This window comes from Erinaceus europaeus, chromosome 12 (assembly GCF_950295315.1).
Source record: "Erinaceus europaeus chromosome 12, mEriEur2.1, whole genome shotgun sequence".
NCBI classification, from domain to species: domain Eukaryota; kingdom Metazoa; phylum Chordata; class Mammalia; order Eulipotyphla; family Erinaceidae; genus Erinaceus; species Erinaceus europaeus.
This window is the reverse complement of record NC_080173.1, coordinates 60,165,280-60,187,111: the sequence shown is the minus strand read 5'-3', so window position 1 is coordinate 60,187,111 and position 21,832 is coordinate 60,165,280. Positions and strand designations below refer to the sequence as shown.

At 37.6% G+C, this 21,832-nt stretch overlaps 1 protein-coding gene across 6 annotated transcripts in view; it reads right to left on the bottom strand.

Annotated features, from left to right (window-relative positions):
• Positions 1-21,832, bottom strand: part of STXBP4 (syntaxin binding protein 4) — a 214,024-nt gene that overhangs the window by 83,346 nt on the left and 108,846 nt on the right. For 5 of the 6 annotated variants that reach the window (XR_009553085.1, XM_060203767.1, XM_007531409.3 and 2 more), the window contains 4 exons: positions 11,302-11,478; positions 5,526-5,642; positions 4,931-4,980; positions 3,012-3,145 (listed from right to left, as the gene is read on the bottom strand). Coding sequence is in view for 4 of the 6 variants with exons in the window: in XM_060203767.1 (XP_060059750.1) it covers positions 3,012-3,145; positions 4,931-4,980; positions 5,526-5,642; positions 11,302-11,478 (478 nt within the window). In the remaining 2 variants the exon portion in view is untranslated. Of the gene's footprint in view, positions 1-3,011; positions 3,146-4,930; positions 4,981-5,525; positions 5,643-11,301; positions 11,479-21,832 lie in introns of those variants that run through there. The other variant, XR_009553087.1, reaches the window with a different exon arrangement.

Here is a 21,832-nt window from a genome sequence, read left to right as displayed (position 1 = left end):
TCTGTTTAATCAATCAATCAATCAATTTAAAAAGTTGTTATTTCAAACAGAAACTAAAGCATTGCAATACTGACCATGTCAATGTTGATGGAAACCAATATAAGCACCTCCAGGAGTTCAATACTGACTGAAAAGAGCATCTGTGTCTACATAATGCTTCACAGGAAATGTTAACAACAACAGACCAAAATTTCCTTATAGTTAGCAGTAAATAACTGAAAGATAAGTTTCTGACTCAAACACTTAAACACTTTCTATGATGACTGTAACTGTACTAAAAATCAGTAACATTAAATGTTAAGCTTAAGAAAAGTTCTCATCTACATTTTCAAATTTATCCAAAATGAAAGATGCTCTAGACAATAACTGTTTAATATCACAGAGAAGTAGATTTAAATCAATTACTTCAAATATGATGAGGATGATAATGTAGTATCAGCATTAGCAGGAGCAAAATTCATTTGTGAAACATACTACCAGGTATTCTGTTAGGTATTTTATAAAAATCTCATTTAATCTTATTACCAAGCTTTTTCAGATATTATGACCTCTACCTTTATACAAGGAAGTTAAGTTCAGAAGTTAAGTAATTTTCCCAATGAAGGTGGGAGATCAATTGAAGTGCTCTCTGGAACAATTCTGGGGGAAACCAGAGGTTCATCCTCTTTAAAAAATATATATATATATATATATATATATATATTATTATTATTATTACAGAATTACATGTTGACATGGGTTTGAATTCACAACATTCCCACCACTAGTTCTGAATCTTGAGTCTCCCCACTGCAATCCACCACAGTTCCCCTAAGGTTGTAAACATGAGCCAACCATCTTCTCTACAACTATCTATCCACATTTATACATAGTTGACCCTTCTTTTTCTGATTCAATCCTCTCTTCCTCTCTAAGCTACTCATAACATCGTAGTTACCTCCATGTGTCCTTCTTTTCCTTTTCTCTCTCTGGGTGCTGATGGAGCTGGAGTTTAGAGTCCTCTTATATTCATCCTATCACTTCTCCCCAGCTGGGATCAAGGCTGTTTACGCATCAAAGAGAGCAGAAGGTAGGAGTTCTGCCTTCTGTAACTGCTTCTCTGCTGAACATGGGCATTGACAGGCTGATCCATACCCCCAATTTGGGGAAACCAGAAGTTCTTAAGAGCACTACTTATAAGGATTCAAACTGTTGCTCCACCAGGTTGCCTCTGTCTACTCACTTATCCACTACTAGAGGAAAACCAAAGCCCATGAATCTTACTCTCTTTCCTGAGGAATTCTTGTAGTGCAATCTCCTAGAGTATACTAAAGTAATGAATACTAAGGCAAATTACCCAAGTGAAAATTTCAAATTGTAACTTGAAATAACCAGATTGGTATCGCAAAGGAAATGAAAGTAAATTTGCAGCTGAATTACCCACCTCATGGTGGCAATTTTGTGCTTTTCATTACATAGAGAAAAAACTACTATTTACAAAGAAAGCAAAAGGAGTTGTGTTTATCTGAATTACAAATCTTAAAAAATATTTCATATGAAATTACAAAAGTACTGGAAAAATATGACAACATGAGCAACTACATTTCTAAGTAAAAAGAAAATATAGAAACTATTTGCTAGTTTTAAATAGTACAGTAGCTACAATCTTGTAATGAGTAAAAAGTGCAGATGAAATTTTTCACTTCCAGAGAAGTTCTGCTGGACTTCAAATATATTCTTTGAATGATCATGTTTGACAAATATAGAGGTTAATATTAGTAAGTTAATTAAAATTAATGTCAGCAATTGTCCAATGGACTATGTATGTGCAGGTGTTTCCCTCCACTATTGCCATCCCGACTAAAACAAAAGATCTGATTCATAAAATTCTGAGCTTTCACACAAAACATTAGTATTATTATCTCTACTAAAACCCATAGAATTTCTTTACACAAAGTTATAATGGGGTATTTGAAATAAGTTTTCCAATAATCTGTAACTGTTTTGAAGTCAAAAGTTACCTCAAAGGGTCTTTGAATATTATTCTATACCAAGTCAAGTCAGTTATTATTCAACAATTTACTGGAAACTACACATTTTGTCATTTAATTATCATATAATTTTTATCTACATTTCCCTATGCTTACGTTTTATATATTTGGTATCTTGTTCTTAGCATAGGGAAGATGAAGAGTGATAACAAGAAGGATAGTAGAATGTTAAGAGGCTGGCAACTAGAGCAATAGCTTGTAGAGCAGCATTAAAGAAGAGAGGAGAAATAAAAAAAAGAAATCCATGAAGAGACAAAGTTGCTTGGGTGATAGGAAGAGGAAAAGATGGAGATGTCTACATCATTTAAACATCCCCAAGGTTCTCCCTATCTGTTGGGATAGTGGAAGCTACTTAAGGCATTGCCTTTCTTCTTCTTTCTAGCCCAGCACTAACTCTGGGGATGTCCACTGACAGACTATATAGATCCTTAGGAGAGGGATCCTCTGGCCTGAGTTTAGGAATAAATGCTTGAGTCAGCAGCTCTGAAGATTAGGAAACTAGTTCAGCTATTTCATAGTTTTCTAGTTAATTATCCTGCTGACTATCCCCATGTCTGGTCTTAAGTTTCCCCTGTGTTTCAGAGGTCTTGGTCTTAACTTCCATCTTTATTATGTTTGGGGTGGGGGGGGTCTTTTGCTCACTGTGTGTACCTTCAATCATATTCAATATGTTGTATATTCAAAATTTTTTTTCAATATTGTTTCCATGTAACCAGGATACTGTTGTGAATTTACTTTTATATTTATTCTTTTATTTCAAAGATACTATGGATGGAAGTAGAGGTAAAGACTTAACTATATTCTCTTGAGAACCATTCTAGGTACTTAAGCAAATATTCTACACCTATAACTAATGCATTAAGAATTTCATCATTTATCAATTGACAGATTCAACAGAATTAAACATTCATATTCAAAGTAATTTTCTTTGTTTTGTTAATGAATTGCTTTTGGAAAAATGATGAAATGTAAAAAACTTACAGTCTGTATCAAGTATGGCCCGAACAGATTTAACAAGTTCCTTAGACTCAAGAGCGAGTGTTGCTGGAATGTTACGTCCATTCCTTCCCAGTGGTGAGAGGGAAGTCTGAGAAGCCAACAGAGCTCTCCTTTCACTATGAGGGAAATGAAACAAAGTTGAACTTATTACACAGTAAATATCTTACTGTACAAACTATTTCTTTTTCTGTGATGATTATACACATAAAATACTACTCCAGCCTTTAGGTTCATGACTAGTCAATAACTTCTTTGGCTTTATATGTTAACTCTTTTCAGCACCAGGTTCCAGATGCTAGCATGATGTCAACCAGACTTCCCTGGACAGACAATCCCTCCAATGTGTCCTGGAGCTCTGATTCCCCAGGACCCCGCCCCACTAGGGAAAGATAGAGGCAGGCTAGGAGTATGGATTGACCTGTCAGTGCCCATGTTCAGGGGGGAAGCAATTATAGAAGCCAGACCTTCCACCTTCTGCACCTTGGGTCCATACTCCCAGAGGGTTAAAGAATGGGAAAGCTATCAAGGGAGGGGATCAGATACGGAATTCTGGTGGTAGGAATTGTGTGAAGTTGTACCCCTCTTATCCTATGGTTTTGTCAGTGTTTATATATATATATAAAAGTAAAGCATTGCATTAAAATAAGTTTAAAAAACATACTACTATATTTTTCTAAATGAAAAAAAAATACAATGTGGAAACCTAAAATATAATAAGGATCTAGTTTGTTAAATTACCTTTTTTTTCACTGTAAGGGGTAAAGGTTTCTATTTTTTCCAAGTGTACTACTACAAGCACTGCTAATGGGCAGCTAATACAGGAAACTGTTGTAAATATGTATGAACAGATATATTTTATACATTTTTTATTATGTATCAAAATGACCAAAAACTTTCAATTTAAAGTAAATAAACAAGTCTTATTAGTATATTTGTGCCTCACAGTAAATATGAAATAAACTGTGAATAGTACCAAAATCAAGGTATACTCATTTAAATATATTTATTTTATTTATAAGTCTATTGAATGGTGAAATATGAAAAATTGGTTGCACAGGTATGTTTTATAAAATTGTATTTCTGATCTGCTAAAGTGAAATAAACCTTTAGCAGTGACCCTGTAACTACTATAATAATTTGTAAACATCTATAGGATCCTGTATATGAATACAAATTATTATAGTAGTATATTCATATATAGAACTTCAAAATAATCCCATCTTTTTAGAATTCTTGACAAAGACAAAATTGGCTATTCACCCTTAGTTTTAGAGTATAAGCTTCTGGAATTATCCAAAAGTAGAACATTCCTATGAAATTTTTCATTAGTTGCAACGGCATAAAGAAGCAATTAATAAAGTATATGGAAAATTGGATTGTTCCCTACACCCAAGACCCTAAAAAGTCATATCAAATAACAAATTAACTCTAAAATTACACTAAATTATAGTAAAATCAGGAATAATATGATAAATACATAATCTATATAAGGTAAGTCCCAGGGAAAGAGCTTGGTGGTGACACTTACTACTTGGGGTATATGTTTCCTCTAGAACAGCCAGACACATTTTTGCTTTTCAGAGTTCTTTCAGTTTTGAGAAATGAGTATGGGTCTAAGTACTTTCACAGAAGTAATGAAGTCTAGCCTGTTTTCAGGTACCTGTACTAGGTTACTGGCTAAATTCCTTCAGGAATTTCTTTTTACATATGGATGAGGTTAAAAAAAACAAAAACACAAAACTGTGTTCTTGTATCTGTTTCCAAGAGATGCCACCGAAGAAAGGTAATCACTGCGAGTGATATACCCTCTTAAAATGTCCTGCATTTTTTTTCCCACAACTATCAAAGGGAAACATGCAATCAGTTGCCTTATGTTAAAGAAAGCATTTAAATAGTCTTACCTTAAACTTGATAAAGGAACAGAGTTATCAGAAAATAATTCTTGAATAGCCTGGTAATAAACAAGATAGTAAATGAGATATGTTAAGTTTGACAGTTTCCCCATCACTGAAGAACATGGTACTTCTGCTTTGTGTGGGAAAGCTTATAATAACATGCAATATTATATGTCAGAAATATATTAGCTATAGCAAAAAAAAAAAAAAAGGTAAAATTTTATCAAATTATTTTACAAATAACCAATTTTTAGCAGCAGGGAAATAGTTTAACTGGGAAAGCACAGGAGTTGCATATCTGAGGCTTCTGGTTCTACTCCCCATGCCACATTTACTCTGGTTTCCCTTCCCCCAACCCCCGTAGATGAAATTCTCTCCCTCATATAGTAAATGAAATAACATGTATTGGTAATGTTATCCTAATTCTTCTCACAACCTCTTAGCTGGTATTTCCATTATCTAGACCATTATAAATCAGCATTGCTAGCTTGGCCCTAGGGAGTGTTTTTGTTAGCCCCTAGATACCCTGACATTTGCCTATATGTCAGCAGCCTATACATGCCTTCTAAATGGACATAAAGAATGTAATAGAAAATTTCACCTCTACAAAATGAAGCAGCTTTCCAGTGGATGTCTCAAAAGTCTTTCGAGCTGTTTCTGATTTCCGCAATTGGCAGTCAAGTACTGTGATTCTCTTTCTTAACTCCTGAACACTTTCCTGGATAACAAAAAGAGTGCCATACAATTTTCAGTTATTCTGCAATCATGCCTCCCATTTTGTTTTTATTAAGTATCATGCAACATTAAATACCTCATGACATTAGGGAAATCTCATTTTTTTTCTTAAACTTTATTTAATTTCATAGGACAGAGAGAAATCGAGTGGGAAGGGGAGAGAGAGTGAGAGGGATCTGTAGCACTGCTTTACCACTTGTGAAGCTTCCCCCTGCAGGTAGGAACTGTGGGCTTGGATGTGGATCCTTGCATACACTTAACCAAGTGTGCCACCACCCAACCCTAGGGATTCTCAAATCTTAAACATTTTTAAAACATGTTTAAATGTTCTATTGTAAATAGGGATCCTAGAATTTTACTAAATAAACTGCATATAGCCTTATTGAGTCTTAAATAATTTTAATAACTAAAATAAATTCATTCACAGTGTTTTTTTCCTTAGCAACATGGCCTGCCAGGTCCATATAACTGTGACCCAACCAAAAATAACAAAGATATACACATCTATATACATTTCATGTGATATGATATTGTATAAAGATAAGTTGACAAGGAAATAAAGGGATTCCAGTAAGAAAAACCATGCCAAGGAATCCAAAGGAGCAAGAGACTGTACAGGGAAATATACCAATAGCCTATGTCCACAAAGCAGACTATGTATAGTAGTCTCTTAGTTACTTCAGGGGATTCCTTGGCAGTGCTTTGAGGGTACATGCTAATTCCTGCTGACCTAAATCTGAAGTTTCATCTGGCACATATGGTAAATGGAAGAATATCTAATGGTGAGTTAGGAAGAAACAACCCTCACAGAGGCGAACAGGAATGAGTTTAAAAAATACAATATTTTTTTCCCTTGTCACTAGGCCTTTGCTGAGACTTAGTAGTTGTGCAAGCCTACTACTTTCTGCAAATAATTTTTTTTTGTTTGCATCTTTATTCCTTTCCACATAGGAGGGGAGAGATAGAGAAGGAGAAAGAAAGAGGGAGAGAGAGAGAGAAGGGGGGGGGAGAAGGAGAAACATCGCAGAACTATTTTACCATTCACAAAGATTTCATTTGGGCATGACCCTCCCCAAGAGAACTCAGGTCCTTCTGTGTGATAAAGTGTGTGCTCTCCAAGCTACAAAACAGTGTTTTTTTGTTTGTTTGCTTTGCTCTCCTCTCCTCTCTTTTCCTCTCCTCTCTCTCTCTCCCCCCCTCTCTCTTCTTTTCTTCTTCTTCTTCTTCTTCTTCTTCTTCTTCTTCTTCTTCTTCTTCTTCTTCTTCTTCTTCTTCTTCTTCTTCTTTTCTTCTTCTTCTTCATTATTTATTGGATAAGGGCAGAGAGAAATTGAGAGGGAAGAGGGTCAGAGAAGAGAGAAACCTCCAGTACTGTTTCACCCCTCAAGAAAGTTTCCCCTCAGGGTGGGATCAGGGACTTGAACTTGGGTCCTTATGCATGACAACTTATACTCAACCATGTGTGCCACTGCCCAGACTCTGAACAACACTTTAATTTTAGCTCTAGTGAGTAGGTAAAACAAAGTCTCTGGTGAATAAGGCCCCACCCATGCAAGTTTGAGGTCAAAAGTTACATTACCTATATGACCTATAACTGCATAAGCCTAAATTTTAGTTTCAATTGACCATAGGTCAGTAGGAACAAACAAAATTCTAATACTTGGGGTGGGGAGTTCTAACATACCAAACCTCATTTCAGTTCTGAGTATATATTCCTTTAGTCTAAGCACTTAATGTTTCAAATTTGAACTGATTGAATTCAAACCTTGGGCTTAAACTGTTAAAGCATTTCTAACAATAACTTTAAAAAAATACTAATCAGAAGCAATCAGTCCTGTCAGTATATAAAATATAGTTTTTTTTTTCTTTTTTAGATAGCATTAAGTGACATTAATCATGGTGAGGGCATGTCTGGTACAGTAAATCTAACCATGGGATTTTCAAAGTAAACCACACACCCAAATAACTTGGTTATAACAGTCATTATCCTTTGCCTTCTTAAACTCTAATATAAATATATAATATAAATATAAATCCATATTTTCCACAGTCCTGGAACCTCTGGGACTTGCTTGTATTTCTCCATGCTTCTCCTCTTGATCCCCACCCCTGTGATACTGCTCTGCTGACCTCAGTTAAATCAATGTAACCAGTGCCACCACACCACGTTTCACTTCGGATTGTATCCAGAGATGCCAAACCTGAGATGTCAACCCTCTAACTCCAATAATCTGGTTAGACCTTTCCTAACACATGGGACTCCCCAGTTCTATTTCAAATGGCATATTCCCTAACAAAGTTATAAACCCTAGGGGAAACTATATACCTAAAAAGTAAAAGTGCTCAACAGTCACCTGGGAGTAGATTTAGACTCAGTAAGTTCAGCAAGTTAGTAGAAATCAACTATTTACTAATAGGCCTAAACACCTCAATCACTTTAAGTTTAATGTCATCAGATAAGGCAAGGACTACAAAAGCTGGATAAGGGCAAGAGACCAGCACAAGATGGCCTTTTTGATCAATACCAGGCCACCCCATCATTTGGGGCCCTAGTCAGGGAATCCTTGGATTCCCACATAGATATGATTGGCCAAGACTGATCCCTCTTTCTACCATCACTGGTCACTTCCATCAGGAGTATCATATAAAACCTCTTGAAGGAATCTTGAGGACCTTGCCCTCACTGTAGAGCAGCAATGGTAGGGAAAGCCCCACTCTCCAAAGGGAGACTGGGTCATCCTACTCTGACACTCAAAGAAGACTGGTCCTGAAATAAGTGCAGTCTAGAACGTTTCTAGCTGTCACCATGGACTGTGAGCTCAGACTGACAGGTATACAGAGGTACACAGGTTCCTGTGCTAAATATGAATATATTAACAGGCCCTAGGTCAGATGGATGGGTTTACAATTAATGGTATTTATATACTTCACTCAAATTTGGGAGTTATTATCTGCCCTAATCAAGCTTTCTAGTCTTGTTTGTAACTCTGACACCATCTTCCCAGACAATACTTTTAGTGCATCTAATAATAATGCTATCTAATGTAATCTAATAATGTTAGCTATCAGGCTCAGGCAAAAACTACTAAAGTCATGGGCCCCATGGAACATATCTAAAACAGACTTCTTAGCTTTTTCCCACATTAAGACCCCTAGTTTCATCTGCTCTATTCCTACCTTTGGATTCCTGTTTATTAAGCAACTTGTTAGGTTTCATATCTTACAGCTTTTCGGCCACCAAGTTGCAGAGGTTACCATAAAGTCAGTCTGAATTCCCTGTACAGACGATCATACCAATGTGTCCAAGAACCTCACGTCTCCAGAGCCCTACCCTACTAGGGAAAGACAGAAACAGGCTGGGGGTATAGATTGACCTGCCAACATCCACTCCCATAGAGGCATTTACTAAAGCTGACTTTCCACCTTCTGCACTCCATAGAGATGTTTGGTCCATACTCCCAGAGGGATAAAAAATAGGGAAGCTTCCAGTGGAGGGGATGGGACACATAACTCTTGTGGTGGGAACTGTATGGAATTGTACCCCTGTTATCTTGTAATCTTTTTAATCATTAAATTTTAATTAAACAAAAAATTTAAAATAGACACTTATACTTACCAGATGGACACAAATGAAAAGTGAGAGAAAAAAAGTTTCTGCAAACATGCAGGATAAACAAGAATTCTCACTACTAGCAAGAGTAAAAATTAGTTACAGCATTTTCATAAACAATTAGATATTACATACTAAAATCAATCATTTTATTATCATTCAACCTATTCCATTCCAAGGTAGAAACCCAGGAAAAACTTATAGACATGTAGAAAAGTATATAATAGTGGTCCAGAAGGTGGCGCAGTGGATAAAACATTAGACTCTCAAGCATGAGGTCTTGAGTTCACTTCCTGGCAGCACATGTACCAGAGTGATATCTGGCTCTTTCTCTCTCCTTCTACTTTCTCGTTAGTAAATAAATAAAATCTTAAAATGCATGAATATATACATATGTAAAATAAACATCTTATAATTTTTATAATATTCAGTAATTATTATAATATTTTAAAATATTTATATCTTTCATAATAAAAGAAAACAAAAAAATACAGAAGTTATATGTATACTGTTGCACAGCCATTCAGTGGAGCACAAACTATTAGTGAAAAAAATATGCAGTTAGATGAACTGCAAAATAAAACATTGAGACAATGGAGTAATACAATATACTATTTGTGTAGCTTAGTTTAGGATGTTATAAGGAATGGCATGAAAAACCAATATAGGAAGAGAGAGAGAGACAGATACAGAATAGAACTGAATTAATTGTTGTCAGGTGATATAGGATCAAAATGAGTCTCAAGTAGGAGTTGGAAAAAAGAATTGCAAATAAGCCACAGTTTAAAAACACCATTTAATAAATTCATATGCACTTGTTGAACATTGCGTTCGAAATAAAACTTTTTTAAAGACTCAATTTTCCCACCAAAGTATAATTATCATAAAAAGAAGTTTTTTAGTATTTTGGTAATTCCCAAAATATTTTCATAATCATAAAGTTACCTATAAGAAATGTCTTCCATCCCATAATTAAAGTACTGGGTCAAAAACAATAAATATGTAATAATCTTATGTACTGTTTCTTTCTAAATAAATATTTTCCTCTTGGCCAGTGGTATTATCAAAGGGTAACAGGAAGAACAGCCTTCTTTTTGGAATTAGTTTAAATGGACAGATGTGAGAAATATAGTAATGACCCTGAAGTGCTAGCCAAAGAAAGTTTCAGTTTTTCTTCTGTATTTTTCTTTTCCAAAACACATTTCATTTATACTTGGTATATTTAAAGTACCTAACTTTTTTAAATGTTGAAGTAAGTAGGCATAAATTAGTCATATTCACTTTGTGTCCTCTTAAAACTGATGGGATAAGAGGCAGAACCACCTACTATGCTTATAAATTAGTTTATAAGCTTTATGAAATTGTAAAATGTTTAATGTATTCAATTTTCCATCTCATTTCAGCAAAAATGTACATTTACATGTCTTTTGATGATTACACAATGAATGTAGCATGTGTGTTAAGAAAAATCACATTTAAAAAATTCGCACTGCTTGCTGGAAAACATTCAGTATTTTGTTGTTGAAATAGGAGCCTAATTTAGTACATCTCACATTTACATTTAAGGAAGAATTCAAACTCAGTTTCTTTTAATTAATTATATCAGGCCTTGGGCAAAAGTTATTTAACTTTCACGTTTCCTTGAATGCTCTAATCAAAAAGAAAAGCTGTCCCTAGACTCTCTTATTCCCATTCCCATAAGACAAATTAGCAAATCTAGAAACAAAGGGAGAAAAACTAGTCTAATCAATTAACTGGTAAATAGTTCCAGGACTTAGTGCCTGAACTGTACCCAGTTGACCAATGACACACATAAATTTGGGGCACATGCTTTTCCATCCCAGAGTTATCTGAATAAAAGCAAGGCTTACAACCTGCACATTGCCCCCTCACAGCACATCATCCTATCATTGAATAAGAGAAGACAAACGCTGACCTAGTTTAGAAGTGCAGATGAAAAGAAAATGAAAACAGGATACATGACAACGGCAAGGAAACCATGGTAACTAGAAAAGAGGACTGTTTTGCTTACTTTATTTTGGTCAGAATAATCAGCAAGCTGAGCCTTTAGCTCTGCATTCTCAGCCTCTAACAGACGGATCACTTCTTCATAATCCATTTCCATTCCATGTGCCTGCCTCTGTGCAGCTTCTGCAAGATGAATTCGACTACGGAGTGCTCTTGTTTCTTCAATTACGGCTTTGGCTTCCTAAAGATTTCAAAATAAAATGTCATTGCAAGAAGTAATAAATAAGTAAATAAATAAAAACAAGTAGAAAACAGTTCGGTGATTCAAACAAAATAGTCTTTCCCTCTGAAAGTTAGAATTCCAAATATATACCAGTTACTCATATCCCAATTTGAAAGGTAAAACTTTATGCTTTTTATTTTTTAATTATTTCTAGGGCTTCACCTCTCCAGGCTGAGTTTTTCAGACATAGACAGAGAGGCAGTAAAAGAACCCACAGCACTGAAATGTCCTTGAATGTCAAGGGGACCAGGCTTGGGACTGGGTAGTGTACAAGGCAAATTTGGTGCATTAGCCAAGTGAACTATTTTATCTGCTCTAAAATTTAGAATTTTTTTTCATTATTATGGTAGCTACCTATCTGATCTTACTTTTCCTTTGATGACTTCATAGATAATTATCAGTATTCAATCTTCAACTTTGCACAACTACCACAAAATTTAAAAAAAAACACAAGGAAGTAAGAAAGAACTGAAAATAGAAAATAGAATTAGTTCAACAGATAGAAAGAGTAGGCATTTACAAAACTCAAGCTCAGCCCTAGGAAGGCTGTTACAGCTTTATCAGATATTGCTGAGAGATTTATAGTGTTGTGGGGCTTCTTTGTGGTCTACGCTCCAGGACTCAAGGCTTATATCCAAACATGTCTAACTGTTGTTTCTCTTTTGATTTAAGCCAAAAGGTAAGATTGAGCAGCAAAAGATATAGCTATTTCTGTAGGATGCAATACTCATAAAACATCTGTTAAACACATTAAGATGATGTCTAAGATAACTTATGTGTCTTCTCTTATTTAACTTTTCGAACAAAACTGAGAAAAGGGCCTTTGTAAAACCACTATACAGAGACTCAGTCAGATATGCTACTTTATCCAAGGATACAGAGGAATGACAATAGTTTGTCTACCTGTCTTCAACATGAATGCACTTTTTGCTATTTTGTTCTGTCAAGTAGATGATAAAGAAATGGGGGAAAAAAAACCTACCTTCTTGCTATATTCAAAAGCTTACAAAGTGGACAGGATGGTTAAAAGGCACAAGACCTCTCAAAGTATGCTTTAGTGCTGAGTAAACGATGGTCCTCGAGGATACCAGTAAAACTTAGTAGGGCAGCTATTGTACTGTAAGGCATTCTTTTTCTTTACTTGATGGTGAAATCTCTTTTTCAGCAATAGAACTTTCTGCTCCAATTATCATGGCTAATGTTCAACTATCGTTATTTTAATATTCTCAGAGGAAGTTAAAAAGAACACTTGCTTTTGTTGGGTCCAAATACATTTGAAATGGAAGGTTAGAAATATGGACATATTCCTGTGTTAGTTTTTCACCCATACATTAACTACTATTAATTGGGATTTTTCTTGGGGGGTCACCGGGGTTATTGTTTGGGCTCAGCACTTGTACAATTTCACCATTTCCATTACACTCTTTATATTTTAGAGGGAGGGAGGGAAAGGAGAGAAGAGGAGAAGAGAGGAGATGAGAGGAGAGGAGAGGAGAGGAGAGGAGAGGAGAGGAGAGGAGAGGAGAGGAGAGGTGAGGAGGGGAGGGGAGGGGAGGGGGGAAGAGGAGGCATGGAAAGGAAGAGACAAATAAAGAGAGGAAAGACATTTTAGCACTGCCTCACTCCTCATGAAGTTTCTTTCCCCATTTGCATGATGCTTTCACATAATTCTCAGGTGCTAGAACATAGGTTGGGTCCTGGTGCATGGTAAAGTGTGTGCTCTACAAAGAGATTCATAGCCTGGCCCCCATGATTAAGTACTTGTTAGTTGTGAGATTCTGTTTTGGGTACTGAACAAAATAGACAAAAAAGTCTTTCCTTCTGTCTACAGTCTAGTGGGAAGATAGAAAATTAGGGGTTATCAGTAAAGATCTTAATGAGAAGGTTCTTGATCTGAGATATGCAGGAAGAATGACAACATTAAGATTTCCTCAAAAGGAGTATTCTGGGAAGAGGGAACAGTTTGTGCAAAGGCCCTGAAATGGAATTGTGCCTTGTATCCTCAAACAACAGCAAGGAGGTTGGTGTCACAGAAGTAGAGAGTAATACACAAGGATACAATGGTAATGACAGGCAGGGTAGGGGTAGCACTGGGAGGAGTTTCAAATCTTTGGCGGTTCTATAAGCCACTGTAAGATCTTTGGTACTGCTCTAAGTGAGATAAGCAGGGGCTAAAGAATTTTGAGCAGAAGTGTTATGATATGACTTAAATTTCAAGTTAATTTTGTGGGTATGACAAGAGTAACTATAGGGATAAGCAAGGGTGGACCAGGGAGAAAAGAAAGGGGACAGGGTAAGAATGATTACAAGGGTGACTGTAGTGTAAATGGTTTGATGGTTAGATTCTAAATGTAGTTTCAGTACAGCTAGGAAGAAAGGTTATCATCATGCATGAGTAGTTTTAACTAAGTAATTACTATATCCAGGTAATCATCTAATGTGATAAAAAAAAATACAAAAGGGCTTGGGGTAGCTTTCAGTGTCTTAGCTTAAGATAAGCAGAGGAAGAGAGTAGAACTCTCTTTTTGAGAGACCCCTCACAAAATGGAAGATCTTCACATGCAATACATGAGACAAGAGTTTAATAACCAAAAATATATAAAGAGCTGCCAAACTCAACAACAAGACAACAAATAATCCCATCCAAAAAATGGGGAGAGGACGTGGACAGAATATTCACCACAGAAGAGATCCAAAAAGCCAAGAAACACATGAGAAAATGCTCCAAGTCTTTGATTGTTAGAGAAAGACAACAAGATACTACTTCACTCCTGTGAGAATGTCATACATCAGAAAAGGTAGCAGCAGCAAATGCTGGAGAGGGTGTGGGGTCAAAGGAACCCTCCTGCACTGCTGGCGGGAATGTCAATTGGTCCAACCTCTCTATAGAGAACAGTCTGGAGAATTCTTAGAAAGCTAGAAATGGACCTACCCTATCTATGATCAATACCTCTCCTAGGGATATAACCTAAAGAACCCATCAAAAAAGATCTGTGTACACATATGTTCTTAGCAGCACAATTTGTAATAGTCAAACCTGGAAGCAACCCAAGTGTCCAACAACAGATGAGTGGCTGAGCAAGTTGTGGTATATATACACAATGGAATACTACTCAGCTATTAAAAATAATGACTTCACCGTTTTCAGCCGACCTTGGAGGGACCTTGAAGAAATCATGTTAAGTGAAATAAGTCAGAAATATAAGGATGAATATGGGATGATCTCACTCTCAGGCAGGAGTTGAAACACAAGATCAGAAGAGAAAACACAAGTAGAACCTTTACTGGAATTGGTATGTTGCACCAAAGTAAAAGACTCTGGGCTGGATAGGGGGGAGAATACAGGTCCAAAAAGGATGACAGAGGTCCTAGTGGGGGTTGCACTGTTTTATAGAAAACTGGGAAATGTTATGCATGTATAAACTATTGTATTTACTGTTGAATGTAAAACATAAAGAAATTTAAAAAAATAATAATACTTATATACCTTCCCCCCATATTTGGGAGCTACTTTTTACCCTGATCTAGCTTTCTAGTTCTATTTCTACCTCTGACAATATCTCTTCAGACTATCTTTGGTCCACCTGCATGTTAGCTGTCAGGCTCAGGCAAAAATCAGTAATGTCATGGGCCCCTTAGAACATACCTAAAATAGACCTATTAGCTTTTTCCAAAATGGAGATCCCAAAACTCATGTTATATTCTTGACTTTAGATTCCTATTAAACAACTTGTTCTGCTTTATATCTTAATGCTTTTTCAGCCACCTAGTTACACATGCTACCATGATGCCAACCTGACCTCCCTGGACAGAGGACTTTACCAATGTACTCTATATCCCCACCTCTCCAGAGCCCTGCCCCACTAGGGAAAGATAGAAACAGGTTGGGAGTATGGATCAACCTGCCAATCAATGCCCATGTTCAGCAGAAAAGCAATTACAGAAGCCAGACCTTCCACCTTCTGCACCCCATAATGACCCTGGGTCCATACTCCCAGAGAGATAAAAAATAGGAAAGCTTTCAAGGGATGGGATGGGATAGAGAACTATGGTGGTGGAAATTGTGTGGAATTGTACCCCTCTTATCCTGTAGATTTTTTGAGATTTTTTTAATTTTATAAGTAAACTAATAACAATAAAAATATTAACACATGCATAAAAAGTGCTAGGAGCAGTGAGTAGAGTGGCTTTCATTCACAATGAGCTCTTTATCTTCTCTTATTGATTTGTTGGCGATTTTTATAGAATAACCACATTTGTCCTTTGCTATTTGCTAGTTTAATGTGTTATAAATGTGTCTTTTATTCTCATCTGTGGCTTTTAGCTTGCCCACTCTTCTTGAGTCAATGAACATAAGTCTTTAATAAATATGTAGTTTAATTTAAAAAATAAAATAAATAAAAATGAAATAAATAATAAAATATTTAAAAAGACAATATGGTTTTTTTCATCCACACTCACTTCATGCAGCCATTGTTTCTCTATAAAAGCAGCATTTTTACTTTTGTTCAAAGAAATCTATTTAATTAAATGAAGAATCTGGATGGAATTTATATAGCCACTCTAGTGCACTGATGGTGATGTAGTGTGAAATGTATTTGGGTAGGAAGAGATGCTGAGCTTTTCATGCTGTATAAATCCATGTTCTTTCCTTTGCAAATGCATTGTTACCAGATTGGTAAATGTGACCCGTTAGCAAAGTTCTAGTCCAATTCCCATGGAATGGCTGTTCTAAGGAGTAGTACATTGAAATGATGACTCTTAGAGGATGCAGTAAAGACAGAATCAATGGTATCTAGCTATAAGGGGGGTCACATAAATCCTTGAATAAACAAATAAACAGGGGACTTCTAGGGTTTGTGGTCATGGAGTAGCGGCAACTGAAAGATCATGCTGGTGAACTAACTACTAAATAAAGCAAAATCTCATAGTGTTTGATGAAATTCACTGAGCCACAAGTAGGTGCAGGCATGTGTATAAGGGATGTGAGATAAACTTTCAAGACAAAAATAACTTCAACTGGTAGTAAGCAGGAGTTGGCATCCTGTTCCATTTTGGTACAGACACACAGCAGAACATAGGTTCAGCTCAAGAAGGTAGGGAAAAACTTGATTGGAAACTAAAACTGTGTGGCCTGCCCAGATGGCAAGAGGACAAAGTCGTGTGAAACAAGGCAACAAGAACCTATTCTGGGGGTCAAGCAGTATCGCAGTAGGTTAAGCACACATGACACAAAGTACAAGGACTGGCATAAGGATCCCAGTTTGAGCCCCTGGCTCCCCACCTGCAGGGGGGTTGCTTCACAAGCAGTAAAGCAGGTCTGAAGGTGTCTATCTTTCTCTCTCCCTCTGTCTTCCCTTCCTCTCTCCATTTTTCTCAGTCCTATCCAACAACAATAACATCAATAACAACAACAATAATAACAACAACAATAAAAATTTTAAAAAACAAGGGCAACAAAAAGGGGGAAAATGGCTTCCAGGGGCAGTGGCACCAAGCCCCAGGAAATAACCCTGGAGGAAAAAAAAAAAAACTGTTCTGTCTAAATCTACCCAAGGTTATATGTAAGACTCTACCTCTCCAGCCCCACAGCATAGAAACAGTATAGCCACAACGCCGTCTGCTGAACAGCAGAACCCACCATTAGCCAAAACAGGGGGTGGGGGAGGGATACAACTGTTGAAACTCAACAAAGATTTGAAAAAAACCCACATCTATGGACATCTAATCTTTGACAAAAGTGCTAGACTATTGGATGAGGAAATAAGAGTCTCTTCAGTAAATGGTGTTGAAAATAATGGGTTGAAACATGCAGAAGAGTGAAACTGAACCACTTTATTTCACCAAACACAAAAGTAAATTCCAACTGGATCAAGGACTTGGATATTAGACTATAAACTATCAAATACTTAGAGGAAAATATTAGCAGAACTTTTTTCCATCTAAATTTTAAAGGCATCTTCAATGATATGTATCCAATTATGAAGAAAACTAAAATAAAAATAAACCAATGCGACTACATCAAAGGTATCAGCAACAAGTGCTGGAGAGACCAAAGGAATCCTCCTGCACTTCTGATGGGGATGTCAACTGGTCCAACCCCTGTGGAGAGCAGTCTGGAGAAGAAGTGGACCTACCCTATGACCCTGCAATTCATCTCCTGGGGATAGATCCTAAGGAACTAAACATATCCATCCAAAAAGATTTGTGTATACCTATATTCATAGCAGCACAATCTGTAATAGACAAAACCTGGAAGCAACTCAGGTGTCCAACGACAAATGTGTGGCTGAGTAAATTATGGTCTATATGCAAAATGGAATACTACTCAGTTATTAAAAATGGTGATTTCACCTTTTCAGCCCATCTTGGATGGAGTTGAAATCATGTTAAGTGAAATAAGTCAGAAACAGAAGGATGAATATGGGATGATCTCACTCATAGAAGTTGAAAAACAAGATCAGAAGGGAAAACACTAAGCAGACTTGTACTGGAGTTGGTGTATTGCACCAAAGTAAAAGATTGTGGGGATGGGGGTGAGGGGGAGAGTTTATGTTCTGGAACATGATGGCAGAGGAGGACATAGTGAGGATTGTATTGTTATGTGGAAAACTGGAAAATGTTATGAATGTACAAACTATTGTATTTACTATTGACTACAAAACCATTAACCCCCCCAATAAAGAAATTTGAAAAAAAAAATGCCTGTTTGAATTCAGAAAGCTTATTATGAAGGCAATTCAAGACTCTAACTAGACCATACAGCACAAATTCAAGATCTCAGAGATTATTTCACCAAGGAACTACCAGATTCACAGAGAAAATTTGGAAGAGCTATAGAATATGAAGAACACTTCGGATGGAGTTGAGTGTTGTTTTTGCCGGGTTATGTTGTTTTCACCGGGCTAGCTTCACGGGCGGGTAACAGACGACCAGGGACTCATGGCTGGGTTGTACGCAGTATCTCTTTATTCATGCAGGACGCAGCACAATCTAAGATGAGCTAAGCTAAACTCAAGGTACTCTAAAACTCACAATGCTGTCTTTATATATACTTGCCAAGTAGGGTGGAAACAGGATGTGACATAGAGAGGGTGGAGAGAAAAGTGACTGGCGAAAATCAGAGTGTGACAAGGAGGGGGTGGAGCAGGCGAGAATCCTATCACTGAACCACCAATGCCCTGGAGGGAGGTGCTTATTAACAGTGGTTCTTCTTCTTCTAGCGTTTGCCCTTCTTCCTTAGCCAGTCAACAGCGTCAGGTTGAGCCTGATGTAAAGTTTCGAGACCTCCTTTGAATCCGGAGAGGTGGCAGTCATTGACTATGTGGGTCATAGTCTGTCTGTGGCCGCAGGGGCAGTTCAGGTCGGTCTCTGGCTCCCCAGCGATGAACATAGCGGCACACCGGCCATGGCCTGTTCGATACCGATTGAGGAGGGCCCAATCATAACGTGCTAGGTCAAAGCCGGGTTGACGCTTGCAGGGGTCTGTGATGAGGTGTTTGTTCTTTATCTCAGCTGACTGCCAACTCTGTTTCCAAGAGTCTGGAACAGAGAAGTTCAGTGTAGGCGTAGGGGACCAGATTGGGTGACGAGACGTCAAGCGTTGGACAGGGTGGGCGAAGATATCCGCGTATATTGGCAGGTCCGGTCGAGCGTAGACTTGGGAAATGAACTTAGATGATGCCGCATCCCGATGAATATCTGGCGGGGCGATGTTGCTAAGAACTGGCAGCCATGGAACCGGGGTGGAACGGATGGTTCCAGAAATTATCCTCATGGAGGAATATAATTTGGAATCGACCAAGTGGGCATGGGGGCTACGGAACCATACTGGGGCACAGTATTCTGCAGTGGAATAGCATAATGCCAGAGAGGATGATCGTAGTGTGGAAGCGCTCGCGCCCCATGAGGAGCTGGCCAGTCTTGCAATGATGTTATTCCTCGCGCCCACTTTTGCTGCAGTTTTTATGAGATGTTTGTGAAATGACAGAGTGCGATCGAGAGTAACGCCAAGATAGACTGGCTGGGCTTCATGCCGGATTCTCGTATCGCCAAGCTGCACATTAAGCTCACGCGAGGCCGAGGCATGGTGTAGATGAAAAACAGATGATACCATTTTTGCAGTGCTAGGGATTAGTCGCCATTTTTTACAGTAATCAGATATCAGAGACATGTCTTTCGTGAGTGTTTCCTCGAGGATGTCGAACTTGGATGCCTGAGTTGCACAGCAGATGTCATCGGCGTAGATGAACTTCCTTGAAGAAGTTTCTGGGAGGTCATTGATGTAAATATTAAATAGCATAGGAGCCAGAACAGAGCCCTGGGGGAGGCCACTTGAGACAAGTCTCCATCTGCTAGACTTGTCACCCAGATGCACCCGGAATCTTCTGTTTTGGAGAAGAAACGATATAGTGTTGGCCACCCATGGAGGCAGGCATCTTGAGATCTTGACTAGGAGACCACGGTGCCAGACCGTGTCAGAGGCTGCTGTGAGATCAACAAAGACAGCATCCGTCTTTAAATTCTTCTGGAATCCATTTTCAATGTAAGTTAACAGTGGTTATGTAAATAGAATGCAGTGGTTATGTAAATAGAATAGTGTTAAGCAGGGGGGATTTAAACCAAATGAAACAGAAGGGGTCTCATGCATACCAACAGTTGAGACTTACATAGTAGGTCTAGTAAATAGAATAAATTAGCCTGAGGATAGAATATCACCACACTTTCTGAATGCAAAGCTGTTGGAGGAAAGGTTTAAGAAACTTGAAGCAATAGCAAAATTGTAATGGCCAAAACCTGGAAGCAACCCAGGTATCCAACAACAGATGATTGGCTGAGTAAGCTGTGGTCTATATATACAATGGAACACTACTCAGCTATTAAAATATGTGATTTCACCTTATTCATTTCATCTTGGAGGGAGCTTGAAGTAATCATGTTAAGTGAGATAAGTCAGAAAGAGAAGGATGAATATGGGATGATCTCACTCATAGACAGAGGCTGAAAAAACATGATCAGAAGGGAAATCACTAAGCAAAACTTGGACTGGGTTGGTCCTGGAACATGATGGCAAAGGAGGACCTAGAGGGGGTTGAATTGTTATGTGTAAAACTGAGAAATGTTACACATGTACAAACTATTGTATTTTACTGTTAACTGTAAACCATTATCCCCCTAATCAAGGGGGAAAAATGGTGAAAAAAAAAGTGAAGCAATTCTTGACTCAATGAGAAAAAATGAGTATGAGAGTTATTGGGACACCTGAGGATGAAGAAAAAAAGAAAGGAGCAGAGAACACATTCAGAAAATTTTCCACACTTGGGTGGTCTTCAAAAAACAAAGACATTCAGAAAGCTGAACAAATACCCAAGTTCCTGGGTCTAATACTTCCCACATCAGGATACATAATAGTAAAACTATCCAAAAGGAAGGACAAGGAAAAACATTTTGCAGGCTGCTAGGGAAAAGAAGTATCTGATATACAGAGGTTGAACTATTAGTCTATCATCAAATTTCTCATCACAAACCCTAGAGGCAAGGAGTAGAATGACAGATTCATAGCACTAAAAGATAAACATCGTCAGCCACAAATACTCAAGCCCTCAAATTGCCCTTCAATTACAAAGGGAAAAAAACAAAATCACCCAAATATACAGAAACTGAAGGAATTCAGTACCAACAACCCTGTCTTGCAAGAATTACTAAAAGGAGTCCTACATGAAAAGAAGCACAGGAAATCCTATTTTAGATGACATGTTCAGTGCTAGAATAGAACCAGTAACACAAATAACAGCAAAAATAAAGAAAACAATACATAGGGAAAGGGAAGGCAAAATGGATGAGCAATATGACCAATGCAGTTGAACCAAGGCCAGCTATCAAAGACCTAGATAGTAGACCAGAAACTAAAATACGAGTGTCTTCCTCACCCTGGATGGAACCTCAAGAAAAACTGTTGGGTAAGGTAAGTCAAGAAGAGAGGGATGACTACTGGATGAACCCACATGTAGGTGAAACTTGGGAATCAAGATCAGAAAGGGAGAAGAAAGGGTGAATATTGGATTGGGAGTGGTGTACAACACCAATGAAGGGACTCTCGGAAAGGAGTTTAGGACCCTAGGTTTGGGGTGAGAGTATTTTTCAGATACCTATCACATAGGGCTGGACAATTGTGCCTTTGTGTAGACAACTGTGTTCTAAGCCATTAACCCACCAATAAAATGGGGGTTGGGGGAGAGAAAAGAAATATAAATAAATAAGACACCCAAGTGGTGGATAAAGGGAACAATCCAGAGAACTTCCTGGTTGGTGA